The sequence below is a fragment of the Thermobia domestica genome, chromosome 4 (assembly GCF_964235325.1).
Source record: "Thermobia domestica chromosome 4, izTheDome1.hap1.1, whole genome shotgun sequence".
In the NCBI taxonomy this organism is placed as follows: Eukaryota; Metazoa; Arthropoda; class Insecta; order Zygentoma; family Lepismatidae; genus Thermobia; species Thermobia domestica.
The window spans coordinates 262,466,375-262,484,451 of record NC_137457.1 but is presented as its reverse complement, the minus strand read 5'-3'; the positions used below and the strand labels follow the sequence as shown (position 1 = coordinate 262,484,451).

The window sequence follows — 18,077 nt, the reverse complement described above, 5'->3', positions numbered from 1 at the left end:
ACTAACTGCAAACCATATGATAAATTCTTACAGTAATATATCACATATTGATTTACTCTGTATGGAAACGAAAATAGTTTAATATATGGTTAACCTCCTTTGTGCCAGGGGCGGATCCAGAGGGGGGCGATCGGGGCGATCGCCCCCCTCCACAAGAGGAAACTTTCTTATTTTATATATAAATAAACCCATCCATAACAAGTTTGGAGCTCTTAAAAGTAGCAGTATTACCGCCGACCGCCCCCCCCCAGAAGTCCGTCCTGGATCCGCCCCTGCTTTGTGCCCATAATTTTAAAATTAACGCTTGTGTCACTTTTCAACACTTGACTTTGCAGTAGCTTTCCAACGAATTAGCAGGAAGCCCAAACTTATAGGACACCCTGCAGGTAAATACATTTCTTTGGACAGTTTCACTGCTCCAAACTAAGATTTGAAAAGTGTAGTATTGTTAATTTTATTATTATTGGCACAAAGGAGATCAACCATATTTTAAGCTATTTTTGTTTTCATACAGAGTAAAACAATATTTGACAACATTACAGTAAGAATGTATCATGCATTTTGCAGTATGTTGCAGCACTTTAATAATGGTGCACTATACGTACACTCTAGATCCTGCATATGTCCGATCCATACATTACAAGAAGGCAATACGTATTCGATACAGGTAAAATCTGTATATTTCATATGGACAACCTATTAGCTATATACATCCAATCTATACATTACATATGGCCAACCTGTACGCGACATACGTATAATCTATATGCTGCATGCAGACAGTCTGTAAGCTACATATGTGCACTCTGTATGGTGCATACGGATATTCTGTATGCTGTATCTGGACAAGCTGTGTGCGACATAAGGAAAATCTGTGTAATACATACGTACAATACGTATACTGTATCTAGTCGTACGTATGGGGCACAAGTACAATATAGATGCTGTCTCGGGGTTGAACGCAAGAAACATACGTACAGAACGTATATTGCATACTTCTTGAAATCATGCTCCGTCCTGATAGTCAGTGTATGTCGTCATTATTAACCCACATGCTACATACGACCCTGACGTCACAAAGCTAGATATTACCTCCGTATATACTTGTTACTGCAGATAACGTCACACGAATGACGTCATTGCACTTGTGCAGACAGTACGTATAATACATACTTTTTCAGCTATACGTTTGCTGCAGGATGTTATATACGGTTGTACGTTAAGTCCAGAAACTACAGGAATTACGAATGTAACCTACGTTTTTAAGTATGCCACCTACATTTTTTTTTCTCAGTGTGGGAAAGTGTCCGTTAAGATATAAGATCTGTGGGGAAAGTATCACTTTTACTATGAGAGGTACAATATTTCTTTAAAGCTCAATTATTCCAACATTCATTTCGCAGAATAGTTTTTTTTTTAAAAAAAAGATGATAAGTGGATGGAGAAAAAAAGTACGTTTATTAATATTATTATTATTGGCACTTTCAACATTTACTTACCAGTCAGCAACGCATTCAATAAGTACTCGGGGTTGAAGCTATCTGGTGCAGGCAAGGGGCTACTGGTCGTGGTACCTAACACAACATTTTTTTGCGTCCTTTAATGTAAAGAATTTTACCAAATTTTAAATTGTAATAAGAGTAGTAGCTTTACTCCCAACTTTCGTTATCCCCCACCCCAATTCTTGTGGATGGCTGCTGGCCTACCTTCAAGGAAATAGATACAAAAAAATAAATAAAATTCTGTTAAAGCAGTACCATGTTTGTGCTAGTGATGTAACAAACCAGTTCCTTTGCTGGAGCTCATTTGCTCCGGCAACGATACGGGAGACATTCAAAGGTGGCAATTCATTTTTGAACTTGTTGTTGAATTCGATGTTGGAGTGGTGGTATCATTTATGGCACTACGGCGAAAGTGCAAACCAAGTAACTCATCAAAACCAAACTTTTCAGGAGGAAAAAAAAAAAAAGTTTTGCTTTTACATTATCTTATATGGGATATGAGTTTTTAAAAGTTAGTTTTTCACAGTTTCTATTGGGTTTTCGTTTACGAGCATTTGCACACACGTAGATTCAGATGTGGAGAATTGAATGCAACTAAAATCTAAGAAATTGAGACACGAGGTTTTGCATTTTCGCCATGATTGCTGCTATGAAAAAGAAACTTTGTTCAATGAGTTACCACTTTTTTTCGATAGATGGCATAGGACCATATTCCTAGCTCCTTAATGAATATGTATCTCAATATTTTGTCTTGAGAGTGAAATTGCTGTTTCATAATCCTATTTAGGCAGGATTTTAAGATCCAGATTTTCTATAAGAAGGTCTTAATGATAATATTTTGACCTTATTCATAAATATTTCTCAACACAAGTTTTCGATCTCATTAATTCATAGTCAAAGCCAGTGGAATGTTTTCCAAAAATGAAAATAGGTTACACCAAGAAATGGTTTTGCTGAAAAAATCTCAAAACATGTTTATGAATAAGAATGGCCTTCAGAAGGAAATTTTTATGGAAGATTAAAAATCGTGATTGAGCATCATGAAGATTATAAATGTCTGCTTCCTAATAACTTCAATGAAGGGTTATTTCTTGGTTGCAGGTCTTGTTTTTAGATTATCAATAACAAAAATTGTCTTGTTTAAGAGGTAGTAGTTCCTAGTCTCAGCGTTGCCAGGTCTATAGATTTAGATGTAGATCTACAGATTTTTTCCACAGAATGTGAAAAGCAAGCAGTTTTGGTTATAGCTTATATTATTATTATTATTATTATTATTATTATTATTATTATTATTATTATTATTATTATTGTTGTTGTTGTTGTTGTTGTTGTTGTTGTGTTAGCACAAAGTATATCATTCAATACATATATATGAATATTCCAATCGAATCGTTGCTAAAATAAGGAACACCTTGAAAAGAAACAGCAATATTTTATTCACAGGTCGATTGTTTGAAGAAAAAATACCTAGATATTGAGTTATGGGGCGTTTACACTTAATCGATTTGTGGCCGGTTTAGTTAAACTGACGTCACTTTGGACTCAGTCGACTGTGTAAACAGGATTTCGACTGAATCGCCTGCGAGTCAAAAGCGACTAATCGACTGGCAACTGAATTGAAGGACGTTCTATTTTCTGGGGTCAATTCGATCAGATTGCCCAGCAAAGACGGCTGGGTTGCCTAGTGTAAAGATGTAACACTATTAACATTACATTGTAAAGGAAGTGTAAAGTAACAGTGTAAAGGAAGTGTAGTGTAAACTAGTAACAAAGGAGTAAACTAGTAAGTAAACTAGTAGCATTAATTCCAATTTGCAAAATTTCTGCCAATCTAGTAATAAAAAAAAATCATCTTACCCCTCGCCCTTGAGCATATACCTACATCCTAGAAAAAGTGAGAGATCGAGTTTTAACTATTTTGGTTCGATGTTAAATAGCTAGTTGGCGCTAGCTATCATTCTTCTTCTTCATGGCTACGATCCGGTGAGCGTTTTTGATACACGACGGTAATGAGGACGCTTACAAACTAAAAGGTAACGTCTACTTGGAATAATTAATTAAAGAGTGACAAGCTAAAGTGGTGAAAAGGGAGAAATAACTGTTACTATTTCGAAATTTGAAACAGGAGCTATACAAAAATGTTCTCTTGAAAATTATCAATTGTAGTTGGACCGCCATATTAGTTGAGAAAGGGAAGCCAAGTGGCCAGTGATATAAATTGACAGTATTTAGTGCTACAACATTAAACTGATACCGGAGATTTCTTCGATATTAGTGATTTTGGTTTTAATTTTGGAAGTTTCGTCAGAAAGCTAAATTTTTCCAATTTAACGTACCCTGTATTGGGGGTAAAAGTTCATGTAATTAATTATAGAGTTTGTGTTAGGACTATGGCGGCAGAGTATGTTTTCTTATTGAGAAGTTTCATTCTCATTATGCAGCATTAATTTCACAACGATCGCTCCTGTACGTCGGGATGGGTTGAAAGAAATTCGGGTTAGCCTCTGAAGGGTTCCTTTCACTCAGGAAGGACCTGGGAAGAGTAGTTTTCACCTAGGTAATAGTGATGTAAATCAAATACCTTAGCCCTCCCTCCTCCACGAAAGCTGACATTACGAAATGAAACTATACAGGTTTGTAGCTAACAATTTTATTAATTAACCTAAACTAGTTAAGTTCCCACAATTCATGTATACGTGTATCTATATTTTAAGTGATATGTATATGTATAATAAAGTGCATGTAACCGTGTGCTGTATGTTCAGTGTGTATGTGATGAGAATGCGTTTTGTTGACTTGTGAATACAGAAATAGAAGTGAATTAGTATCTGCTAAAGAAAATCTTTCATCTCGGAATGCGGGAGATTTATTTTGTTTCTTTATTCTTTAAATTGCTCATTTATAAGCAATAGTGATATTAATAGATACAAATTACTAAATCAATACGCCTGGCTATGGTCCGTTGAAAGTCAACCTGCACGTAACAAGCAGAAAACAAGAATAGTTTCGAGTGCCATATATCTAGAATCATCAGTAGTACATCGCGAGTCGTATTTGTTATTTGTTTACAAAAGCCATGCACCGAAGTTAAGATAAAAGGCAATCTTAAAAACACTTATTTTTTCCATTTTTTATGAATATTTGCTAGTTAATAGGAATACAAGTAATATATATATCTAGCAGAACAATAGATTGAGTTATCTGGTAAATCTTACTGGTTTAGATGTTTTAGTTTGTTTAAAAATCGAAAATTTAAACTTTCGGTCTTGCGTTAACTAGGTGACAGAAAGCTATATCGAGCTGATATCGTAACATTATATTGTTGCAGTTTTAAAATGTATTTACTCTTTTGAGTCGAAGTGTTAGTGCTGATATTTAGATTGTATGGAAGAAATAAATTTTTCTAACATAATTTTTCGTTCATACGTATAAAAGATGGAAGTTAGGTACTTAAAATATAAATAGGAGAGTTTCAAGTGTTTAGGTTATCCAATAAGTGCAGGTTTAGTATAGCAACTAGACGTTTCGGCTTATTACTTGAATTAGGTTTCTCTAATTTACCTCGTCCGTTAGGAAATGGTTTTCACAAAACCTAAGGGATAATTACATATTATATGAATACCATAAATAGTAACCTTTTCGACGTAGAGTAGTTGATACTATAGCACAAGGGTGCTAACAAACCCACATATGGTTTGTTTACTTTTCGGTGTCTCGAGGTGTTTACCTATAAGGTATACTACGTACAACGGTGGACTGAAGTATCGTCCTCCTCAATTTTTTTTTTTCGAATAAAGGCGCCGTAGTAAAATTGACTTGTAGAGTCTTTTGTGATAATTTTCTTTTATTTAAAGGTTACTTGTATACATGCGAGGGAATATGTGGAATGTTGGTGAAAGAGTATGAACGTCGCCCCATGTTGCTAAACTTATGCAGTGAAATGAGTAGTAAGATTAATAGCTAGTATACGTTTCGAGTACCATTTCTGATCAGAAATTCCGTATATTAATTCTTTTTAATCAAGTCAGCGCTAACGTTTAGTATCACATTTCTGAATTAATCGAAAGAATTTAGTTATTAATATTGCAAATCGAGATAGCTTTCTGGTGCGATTACGGCGGTAATCACCTTAGCAAATAAAGATTGATTGAGTTAGGCATAGCATATGCGATTGCATGGATACATATCCGTGTTCTGATGTATATACAAAATGGTTTAAGTGAACAGACGACGCGCGAGAGTTGGAGTACAAGGTTACAACTTACGTATAGATTTGCATTGGTGAATTTTACAATTAAATTTCCCGCATTATTTTGTTATTTTATACACCGCTTGTCACCCAGTTCATACGGAACATTATGTGACGTCTAATGGTTCTTCCAATTTTTTTTTCTTCGGTGGAGTTTCGTCCCAAACGCCTTTGTCCCCCTCCCCCCTTATTTTCAAATTTCTCTATTTCACTATAGTGAATGTGAAAATTGGAAGGCGTTCAGAGAGTCACAACTCTGCGAATTGGGATGTGGCTAGTAATGTTTGGTTCATAGTAATTGCTAGCGCAAAATTTTCTTTTTTTCTTCTTCTTCTTAGTTTCGGCTGCCCAACTGCGTAGACATTTCTCTCTTCTTTGAGGATTCCTTCTTCGGGTCTTTACTGATTTTTTTTTACTGTTGGGGCGTTGGATAATTTCTTTTAGTGTTAGAAATTTCTAAAGGCAGATTCCTACTACACTGGCCGAGAGATTCGGAGAAATATATTGATATATTTATAGGGACTATGTTCTCCCTATAAACGTATTAATCGGGGCACAGACTTGCTTACCTTCTTATCAGGGGACTTATCAGCGTGGCGCTATTTTAAGCCCGCCCTGTTTCGGTAAAGAGTTATGTTTCGGCTTTGAAATCGACGCTTGTCGTAATTTTTTTTTTTGATCCAACTTACCTGGCAGTGGTCTATCTTCCTTCTATATTTTTTTATTTACATTCCCCCCTCCACTTTACAAAGCTTACAATTAACTTTTATAAGAAAATTTATATTTTACATTTTTTAAAACCTTACTTTAAATCTTAGTAGTTTTCAAGGAAATATTTTGTTGTTTCACTGACCGTGCAGAGTGTTAGCCCGTAGGGTCAGATGCTTCCTCTGTATGTTCGAGGGACAGTTATAAATAACTTTAAATTTCGGTTTCATCTTTTGGATTTCCCTGCACAAGTTGTCGTGCATCCGGAGCGATGATCTTTTATTCCGCCTGTTTTGGTAGAAGCTAAAGATTAAAAAAAAAAAAAATTCCTTCTTAAAACGTGTCTCCTTCTGGAGCGAGTTACCTATTTTTTTTTTTTTTTTTTTTTTACACTAAAATATATCGTCCACCTTTTCGGAGATTTATATCCATAGAAAAAGACGTTTACTAACATCTGATTCCAAAAAAGTTTTCAGCGGAAAGAAAAAGTGTCTTGGAAATGGCCTGTTTCAGTACAGCTGGGATTATATTACTTTTCTAGTTATATGAGAAAAATTAATGCTTGTGGAATACAAAAAATGCTCTTTTCAAGAATATTGCTGCTAGAGGAACAGCACTAGAAACTGAACTTAAAATCACAACTGCGGATCTTTGGAATAAAATTAAAAATATTAAAATGCTTCGAAAAAGTCAGGTGCAGGTGTGAAAGAAATATCCTAACGTAAGATAGTTTGGTTCATGAAGCTGTTTGCTCTTTACGTTATATTATACAAGCTCTATTAGCATGTACAGGTTTACTTTTTCCGTACCACTAGAAAGAATTGTTGAAAAATTGTAATTCTCACTAATTTCCTTCTTAGTATTCTCTAAAAGGTTTCACTGGGCGACATGAAAATAACTCACTTGCCATAGATAAAATTCAAAGGGACCACAAGAAGTAATTATTGAAACATTACAATTCTTTTACGATTTGCGTATAAATACGGCTTCCGGATGTGTAGAATAAAACTACAGTGGAAAACACAAACCAACATGTGCTAGGTGGCCACTAAAAGCACAAATGCTATCTAACCGAGTCAGGGCAGGATGGTGCTAGTGAGCCCGCGTGGTAGAGCTTGGGGGTGTCCCAAGGGACCAGGCGCGCCAGTGATGGTAAGTATATGCGGAATCTAGGGCAGTGGAAATAAATTGATTTTGGCAATGATACGAGTTTGAATAGCACTAGTAATGGTTTCATACTAGTAACTCTGCACTTGTAAACATAAAACACAGGTGTATTACTTTGTATTTAATTCTGATGCCTGCACAATTTGTTCCTTACAAACATGTCTTTTCATGCAAAGCATTCAATTTTACGTGTAAATCTTCCAAAATGGAGTGCGCAGAAACAACACCTGCACCCATTAGTAACATGGTAAGTGTTATGATATGACCTGTTAAAAAAAATCTAAAATTTTGTGCTAAGCAAAGGGCTCGTTACTCCTACCGTGTGATAACATTCTGACTTTGCCTTCGGTGGGAGTGGTCCCGGGTTCGATTCCTGGTGGGAGCACTTCGTTGAAAAATGTAGAAAGCTTTTTGAGGCCAGTCGTCCTCAATGAGGTTTTCCTGGGTTTTCTTTACTCACACTAGGCAAATGCCGAGGTGTTACCTAACATATAGGTCCCAGGCTGCTTTCTTCCTTCCCCAATCTTTCGCCTAGTTGCTTCGATTTAGTCGCAAATGCAGAGAATTGATTTAGTCATGCGACTAAATCGACCAAGTGAATACAGGGTTTTACAAAACAATTCTCTGTCTTTTCTGTTTGTCTGGCTTAAGAATCATATTCAAGAACTTTTAAGGTTCTGGGTCACTTTCAGTGCTTTTTTCACATAATTCCGGGAGGGTTTCCTCCAGCACTTAGCCCGCTCAGAGATGAGATAAATCAAATTGCAATTACATGTCATGCTTGTGTAGATCATATCTACTATGGCCACGAGATTAAAAGTAATGTTTTCTCGTTTCGTCTCGTAAATTTATATCGAATTTTCGACTCTCTCGGATTCTCGAAAAATTCTATGTCTTATTGATTCTCGAAAAGATTTATTTAGGAATTCACAGTGCACCAGGCAAGAAAAGAGATATTGAGGTTCCTCATAGGCACTAGGTAAGCTAAACTGGCACGGAAACCACAGAGCTCCAGGCAAGCTAGGTGGTTGAAATTAGAATCTCTCAGAGCCCCACGTAAACTGAGGGAGGGATTGAGTTTCCATAAAGCTCCACGCAAGCTAAGAAGCTTGGAGTAGGTTAGATCTCTTAGAGCTCCAGGCAAGATAAGATGACAAGCCAAAACTACTGCCGACGAAGGTCTTATAGCTTGTTTTATACCATATTTTGGATAGCGTGGCGCTAGTGTTATTCTGTCAGATAATCTTACAATTATGTGTTTGCCTGTTGTCTACTTAAGTAGTTGTAGTAAAAGAACACGTGGCTTTAGTTACAAATAAGAAGCACGTGTTAGTATTTGCAAATATAGGTCTCGTGTAGGATATTACAATCCACATGAAACGCATTACCATTAACAAGCCATAACTATGTTTAGGGTTGAGCATTTATATTTGTATAACAGCAAGTTAAATTGTGTGCAAGCTAAACAAATATAAACACTTAGAACTTACAACTAAGCACCATTTTAAACTACAGCGTACAGCAAGCCGAAGGCTCGTAGGAACATGTAGTATCAATAATTGTGCAACTTATCTCATTCAAGATCTTTTATAGCATTCCTTAGAATCATAAAACAACAACTGAATCGGAGTTTGAAGTTCATACGTTATTCAATATTTTACTTACGGTATATTGTGTCTATATCAATTCTTTTTGCTTTGAAGCTTGTGTTACGGGATATGAAGTAAGGACAAGGTAGGACATGTGAAAATTCAACCAGCCATCAATGGAAGCCAAGCAGCCTTCAAGAGTTCACTGCCTGATGTTATTAACACCAATATTCTGTTGTACATCGCTAGCTGACTTTACATCAAAAGATTAATTAACTATTGCTTTGCTGTTATTGAGGAAGTCTTTGTACTTGTAATTTGTAATAAACACTGCAACTTCCTATTACCTTTTGCCTACCAAACAGTCTCACACGCGACGCTTTTATTTGCTTTGTTAGATCAATTGCTTCTTTCAATTGGTTCGAGCTCATTGGCCCCTCATAGTCAGGCTACTGCAAGACATTGTCCGTTTCGTTCGTTTACCCACGACACGATGTTACAACAAGGAAGTAATGTAAGTACTTTGACTGAGGTGAGTCTCTTTTTGGTTCGTTTACCTGACAACGTTAGCAATCTCAGGAGCAAGTTTGAGAACTTTGTGTTGAGTCGACGACATGTAGAAACATGGACTTGGTCAATGTCAGTTTTGTGTAATCGACCACGCTCAGGAAACTCTGTGGTGTCACCATCATCTCATTCTGACGTCAGAGGGACAGTCCAGGTCAAAAACAATTGAGAGAGCACGATCTGGGTCTTTGGATCTCAACCACGACGCGAGACACATCGGAGTCTCCCTGCCTTTGGGGTCCGGCATTCAATGCCATGGTTGATTGTCGGACAAGTTTTCATCATGGACTTCATCAGGACAACCCAACCTGCAAATCACTGGAACTTCGAGGACAGCGTCTAAACATCACCTATGAGTAAGAGGGAGAAGATTGGAATTACTTCGAATTAGGGTGAGACTGTTCTAAATTAGTTGCTATTCCTTTGCTCTACCATCTATTCCTTAACGCCCTTATCGCTACCAATTTTCAATTAAATGCATTGGTTATTTTCAAATTATTTTAACACTAAAATCATATTCATTACGTTGTTTAATTTTGCTCGTGGTTCTAGTCCCCTAAGACTAATGGTGGAGTTGTCCCCATTTATCATGTGTTTTATTTCATACAAATATAGTATTGTTATCTCGCACCTTTTAGGTCGTTTCTATCCCGACAGTTAACTTGTGTCGCAACACTTGACTCTGTCATTAACGGTGATCAATATGTTAAGTCGATTTTCTGAAATATACTGAGACGGAATTTTTTACTATAAATATATTGCGCTTAAATTCTAAAGTTGGCTGTTTCTGAATACTGACTATGAAAATACGTTACGTTAAATTATAAAATTGCCTATAAGAGATACTTATGATAAATATATTATGCCGAGATTTTGAAGTTGATTATGGCGAAATTATCGTAAGTTATGTTAGACTGAAATTTCGGAATTGGCTGTAACACAATTGAAACTGACTGTGACAGAATATTTATGATATATATATATATATATATATATATATATATATATATATATATATATATATATATATATATATATATATGTTACACTGATAATCTGAAATTAGCTGTGATAGAGTACTTATTATAATAAATACATTACGACAAAACTCTGATATTAGCTGTGACAGAATAATGATAAAAAATGTTACCAGAATTCTGAACGTAAACATATTACCTCGAAATTCTGAAGTTGCCTGTGACAGAATACTTAAATGATGAATATATTAACACCGAAATTCTTGAATTGACTGTTTCAGAATACTTTAGGCTCATTCAGCAGTTGAAATTCTGAATAGCTGTTACTGACATGAACAGGAAAAACAGGATAACTAAGCATGCAGGCGAATGTAGAATTTTGTTACGGACTGCATTTTTGTTGTACAGAAGCATCTTTTTGGTGTATATATCTGTGTGTGTCCGAGAGTGAGGAAAATTTCCCAGCTAGTTGCTGCAAAACTTTTTTCAGTTTGTGGAAAGAAAAAAAAAAAAACTCTTTCAGATACTATTGTCTGTCGACTCCAGTTACGGAGTCCTGAGATGTAAAATGTCCCTCCGTTAACAGCTTTTAGAGATCAGCAGAGGGGAAAGGAGCTAATGCCAAGACTGACATCTAATTTTGTTGATTTTATTGATGATTGACATCCCCTTTTCAAGTAGGGTCGTAACAAAGCTTCCAGAGTGAACGCTACGTTGTCGAAATTGTAAGTGAAAAAGTAATCAGCAGTACGTGTTCTCTTCCCTTCGCGTAAGCTGCACGTGCGTACAGCTACGTGATAGGTATAATTGATGAATTCTTTTGATATATATTCAATATGTATATAAGTTGAAGGGTATTATTGCTTCTTTATCTCCGTTTATTTCTGAACTCGGTATTATGATTGCTTGTAAATAGAATAAGGGATTTTCTTTTTGGAGAGAAGGATGCCTTAGCATTTTTATACAAGAAAAACTGTCAATATTCTTATTTCTTATATAAGAAAAGCAATATCATCCACGATCGAAAATTTTAATTCTTTTTGTAGATATAATACACATACTTGTCAATTTAATGGAAACACCAAAAAATGCAACTTACTAGATTAATATGTCGTTAGACCATCTGTCCCCCTCAAAACAGCTCTGATGCGACGTGGAATCGAATCATAGAGGTTGTGAATAGTTGCAAGTGGAATATCACACCACTCCGCGTATACTCATCATTCAGTTCCCCCCAATCTTCGGTAACTTGTAAAATTGTAACGCGTTACAAGTTATTCTTTTTCCTCAAAATGTAACGCATTACTAATGCGTTACTTGGCCCAGAAAGGTAACTGTTACCTTACTTAGAAAGTAAAGTGTTACTTTTAAATCCGAAACTTTAAATATGTAATATGTAATATATATATAATTTCAATTTTCCGCATTACTACTACTACCGCTATTATTATTATTATTATTATTATTATTATTATTATTATTATTATTATTATTATTATTATTATTATTATTATTATTATTATTATTATTATTATTATTATAGGGCTGTTTTAGTGGTTTTACTTTCTTCTGTCTTACTTAATATAGCTATGAAATGTTACAATTGTACTCTTATATGGTGTAACTTTAAATTCTGGGCCTTTAAATTGTGTTGTGTGCAGATGTTCAACAACTTTGTACAGTGCTATACTTGGCTAACGCTGTTCTCAAAACTTTAAATATGTCATTAAATTAAATTAAATTATTATTATTATTATTATTATTATTATTATTATTATTATTATTATTATTATTATTGCACATTTTTCGTTCTCCATCTTTATAAGAACAAAACCAACTAAAGTAAACTAGACGACCATTGCACTCGTAGTTCACTCACTGAACGCATTGATTTGGAGTTGTCACAATCTATGATAAAATCTTCTAGGTGCTTGCAATCAGTACACGTGATTTCCCTGAAACTGAACTCATTCTCCAAAAATAGCAAGTGGCACCATGATCTTATTTGTTTCACTGTGTGTCAATGACTGACTATTAATCACTACAATAGTTCATGCTCCATTCCTCCATTCTGAGAAATTCACATACAGGAAAGAAACATTTGTTTAAGAAAAAAATATACATTATATTGTACTTCTCATCCGAAATGTAACACAAAAAAGTAACGCAAACTAGGAACGTTACTTAAAAATTTGTACCGTAACCATTGTAGTTACTTTGGAAAAATGTAATGCGTTACTAGGAAGCGTTACTAAAAAGTTACGCGGTACAAGTAACGTGTTACTTTCGTTACGTTACTTCCCAAGTCTGTTTCCGTGAGAGAGGGTGAAGGGGAAAATCCGAGCTGGGTTCATATATCCAAAACGGAACACAGATGTTCAATTATGTTCAGGTCTGGGTAATGAGCTGGCCAGAGGAAGTCGGTGTTTCGAAACCACGTTTCAACAGCTTCAACTGTGTAAATGAACGTATTGTCATTCTAGAATATGCCGTCATTGTCAGGAAACAACATCTGGACTATAGAACGCATATGTTCCTAAAATGGCGACATAATTACGGGCAGTGACGCGATCGATAAGCGTCAGCACGGGGCTCACTGAAACTCAGGATATTACGGCCCACAGTATCACAGAGTCACAACTATGTTTTGGGGCGATCATACACTTTTTGGGGCACATAAACACAGCCGGAACTTTGAAATAAGGTAAATAATTACTTAATCCGACAATATGACATGTTTCCGATCATCAGCGATCGGACAAGTTCCATATTCGAGGCTCCATTGGCGTCGCGCTAAAGCGTGTGAATCTCATCAGCTGTTTTGTCCTTGTAACCCGACCGCGCATGTCCATGTCATAAGAGGAAAATTCCACGTGGACTGTAATAATTGTTGACACAGACTGTGGAAGGTGGTGCTCGCGTTCCTCCGTTACTTGAATCGTGTTCACACGACAACGATGTTGTAATGTTCGTAGTTTGAGGGAAATTTAGCAAAAAGGGGAAAAGGGAATTTTTCGATAAAATGTAAAAATCTCAGTGTCCACGGCTCTAATCCGTAAAGCGCTGCGCTCCATACCAGTGTCTTAATAAATCGTTTAGAACGTCCAACTGCACATTTTTTGATGTTAGTAGTCCTCTTTTCCTATTGAATGCTTGTTTAGGCTACGCTATTCTGGAATTTACGTCTTTTTCACTTCTTCCGTCCGAGAATATCAGGCTTCCTAAATAGGGGAACGTCTTAACGTCTTCAATTTTCTCTCCATATAACCATACGTTTGCCTTTTCCTGTCCTTCTCTTGTGCACTTTATCACTTTGGTTTTCTTCTTATTTATCTTCATTTTGTATGTTTTTTCCAGTTGGTCGTTCAAGTTTTAAAATGCTTCCTACAAGTCCTTTTCGTTCTCCGCTATCAATGGTATGTCATCAGCAAACCTTATTGTGCTGAAAACCCTCACCATTTACTTTACGCCTTTCTCGTTTTTATCAAAGAATTCTTTCATAGCCTGTTTTATACAGATGTTGAAAAGGAGACGTGAAAGTCCACATCCTTGCCTTACTCCTTTACTTATTCTTGCTTCCTTATGATCTTTTCCTATAATAGCTGTCTGGTTCCTATAAAGTTGGTATATTATTTTTCTGTCTCTGTAATCCACTTTCAGATTCTTCAATGTTCTGAACATGATATTCCAATCTACGTTGTCAAAAGCTTTCTCTATATCTACAAATGCTATAACAATTGGTTTGTTTATTCTGATGTGCTGTTCCATGATCAATCGTAGACTCAGCATTGTTTCCCTTGTTCCCCTCTTCCCCCTGAATCCAATCTGGTTCTCGGATAGCTGTTCTTCAATTTTCCCTTCTATTCGTTGTGCGATAATTTTGCACAGTATTTTTGATGCAGGGGAAAGTAAACTTAAAGTTCTGTGTTCTTCGCATTTCTGTGCGTCTTTTCTCTTCGCGATGGGCACCAATGTGATTTTCTCGAAGTCTCTTGGTATTTTTCCCAAGATGTACATTTCATTACTAAGATTAAATAGTTTCTTCTTTGTTACTAATCCGAGATTCTTAATCACTTCCGTTGGTATTTGATCAATTCCTGAGGTTTTACCATGTTGCATTTTCTCCAAAACATTGTAAATTCGCACTGCAAACTTGATGGTCCTAATTCATTTCCATCGACATCTTCTTCCTTCTCTATCTCTTCTCTCTGTCTTCTTTGTAGAGTTCTTCAATATATTCCTTCCATCTTTTTGTAATTTGATCCTCTTCTATTAGCGTTGTCCCGTCCTTGTCTATGATAATGTCTGTGCGTTCCTTTTTCTCACCGAACTGTTTTCTTACCTTTCTATATGTCTCTTCTGTATTACCTTTGACAATATTTTCCTCAATTTCTTTGCACAAGTTGTTTATCCAGTTTCCTCTGGAGTTCTTTGATTCTCTGTTGATGTGATTTCTGCACCTTCTGTATTCATCTTCTTTGTTTGCTATCTTGAACTGTTTTCTTTGCTCCATCATTTCCAATATTTCGGCTGTTATCCAGGGTTTATATTGGGTTCCCGTTTCTCTTCGTATGTGCTCGTCGGCAGCTTTTGTAATCCTTGTTTCATAGCTTCCCATTTCGAGTCGATATCATCACCTGTTAAAACCACCTTAGACGTATCTTTGTTTGTTGCATTTGCAAATCCCTTTTCATGTTTTCATCTCTTCTTAGCTTGATTGTGTTCCATCTTTTGTTTAGTGCTACCACTCTTTTCCTCTTTATTCGCTCTTCATCAAAACTAAATTATGGTCTGAGTCAATGTCTGCTCCTATTTCTGTTCTACACTTGATTTCTAAATGCTTGTCGGACCAGTATATAGTCTATTTGGAATCTTTCTTTGTCTATTGGTCTTGTCCATGTATATCTTCTTCTTAGTGGTTCATTACAGTCATATTACGGCTTTTGCAGAACTAATCTAACCGTGCACCTCTCGCATTCCTTTCTCCTAGGCCCAAATTCCCAGTTACATTCTCTTCATTGCCTTCGCCGACTACTGCGTTCCAGTCATTCATGATGATTAAACTGTCCTGGTCTTGAACTTTCATCAAAACTTCTTCTATTTGCTCATATGTTTCTTCTACTTCCTCATCTGTGTAGCGTGATTTAGGCATATATACTTGGATTATCGTCATATTCCTCGGTTCGGTTGCTATCTTCAGCATTACCATCCTTTCATAGTATCTCCAACTGCTTATAACTTTCTGTGCTATCTTCTTGTTCAAAACCAAACCATCTCCTGCTGTAACGTTTACAGCTACTGAGTAAATCATTCTGAAGTCCCCGCTTCCATCAAGCCACCTAACTTCGCTGATTTCCAATATATCTATCTTCATGCGTTCCATTTCTTTCTTCGGGTTTTCCAGTTTTCCATACTGAACAGCGATTGCACATTCCAGGTTCCTATCCTGCAGGGGTTTCGTTTGATGACGACCGAGGAGGCCCTGATGTGTTTCGCTCCACTGCCGGGGACGACCCTCTGTGAAACACTAGTGTCGTATTCCCTAATATTACATTGTCTTATTTCTCTTTCCATGATGTTTTATAGGGACTGAGTAAAGTGGTGGTATCCCAAGTCCTTCCATCTCGCAGTGAAACAGCCATAGAGGACATCCTGTCCCTGCCTGTTTATGTCCACATCTGAGCCTTGCCGATATCGCATCTTCAGCCTCAGTGTCGTAATGATAGATCTGCTGCCCATTACCATAATATCTCTCTTCGTCTGGCTCCTACTCCTAAAGACCTGTCCGGCATGGGAAGCTATCTCCGGCATAGCTCTTGGGATCATTAGAGCACGCAAGGCCCCCCTCACCGCGGCAAGGTGGAGATATTGAGGGAGGGTGGTAATTAGTATTGGACGTGGGAAATTTAAGAGCAAAATGAAAACCCTGCATTTCTAGCCGGGATTTTATAAAGTTATAGGTTACTATTGCTGTGCAGAACCTCGTGAGAATAGACCGTAAGTCAAAATTAAATTTCTACGGTGAGTGTTACTATCATACAACGTTACACTTAACCAACCTGCTATAATTTTTATGTCTTTCCGTAGTTGTACAGTACAAGGTAAAGCAGAATTTCGGACAATGATTTGTAACCACCACACACAAGGCAAAACCAATGGTCCTCCTCCTCTATTAGTACAAAATATGCTGACACTTTGTGGCCAAATCGTAGGGAATAATAGAGAGCATCGAAATAAACATTTATTGCCATATTATTGCTCAGAAATGTCACGTTTAACCGCTGAGAAGACAGATGAGCAAGATGAAATGAAATCAGGGACCACACACAATATAACCAAGTTTCGCTTCGACCTGTTTTTTTTTTTTTTTTTTTTTTAAATAGACTTGCAAAACGAAATCAGTTTGACCTGTATGTATGTTCGAATTTTCGCTTGGTCAGCTTCCGATGCAGTTTTCACTAATCAAATTAGCCACAGTATTTCAATGAAGATTCGTACGTATAAAGCTTAGCTAACAAATATCTTGCCGCGATTGACGCCAGCAGAGAATTTCCTCCAAGACAGATACTATTGAAGTAACATAAGTATAGCTTAGCTTACGAATCTCTGCAGCGATTGACGACAACGAAGAATTTCCTTCAAGACAAATACTATCGAAGTAACTTAAGTATAGCTTAGCTTAAGAATCTCTTGTCGCGATTGACGCCAAGGAAGAATTTCCTCCAAGACAGATACTATTGAAGTAACTTAAGTATTGGCGTCAATCTCGGCAAGAGATTCGTGAGCTAAGCTCTACTGTAAAAATATTTGAAAATTTCTGGCAATTAATTAATTATTAATTATAACTGTGTGTTTGTTTGAAAGATAGAGAAAGAATGAAATTTAATGAACTAAATTCATATTTTCTAGGCTCTGCAGTTACGTGCCTTTCTAGAGTTGTTTTTCTGTACTTACCAAATAGAGACAAGTCATTTTATGGTTAGAGCTCCTTTTAGTTGATTAAGACATAACTGGAATTAATCAAAACACTAAACTAAAGAAAAAACTTTCTTTAATATATATATATTAGCAGTGTAAAATCATTTCGAGAACTTTTGGTTATATCTCCAGGCGCTTTTTCGCTAATACAGTGTAATGAGCTATTAGCAAGAAAGGTTCTTACCTATAAAAAATACAATAATTCAATAATTTCCATAATTAATTAGTTATTACAATCAAACAAATAGATAGTTAGAACAATTACCTTGCCGAGTTTATTAATACAGCCAATCAGATACAAACTAAAAATATGGGGCTACTCTTTACATTCCTTAGTCCA

At 36.3% G+C, this 18,077-nt stretch overlaps 2 protein-coding genes across 2 annotated transcripts in view; one reads left to right on the top strand and one right to left on the bottom strand.

The window, feature by feature from the left end:
- Positions 1-3,492: 3,492 nt before the first annotated feature.
- The window catches only part of wry (delta and Notch-like EGF repeat containing weary), a 980,891-nt gene continuing 966,306 nt past the window's right edge, over positions 3,493-18,077 (top strand). The window contains exon 1 of the mRNA XM_081755853.1: positions 3,493-3,535. The gene's annotated coding sequence lies outside the window, so the exon portion shown is untranslated. The remainder of the gene's footprint in view (positions 3,536-18,077) is intronic.
- Positions 15,711-16,142, bottom strand: LOC145683114 (protein CFDP2-like). The gene has a single exon (XM_081754475.1). It carries the CDS (start codon positions 16,140-16,142, stop codon positions 15,711-15,713), a length of 432 nt encoding a protein of 143 aa, XP_081610601.1.

Bases quoted from the DNA above. Each gene is read 5' to 3' on its own strand.
- LOC145683114 (XM_081754475.1), bottom strand. From the start codon at position 16,142: ATGGAACGCATGAAGATAGATATATTGGAAATCAGCGAAGTTAGGTGG.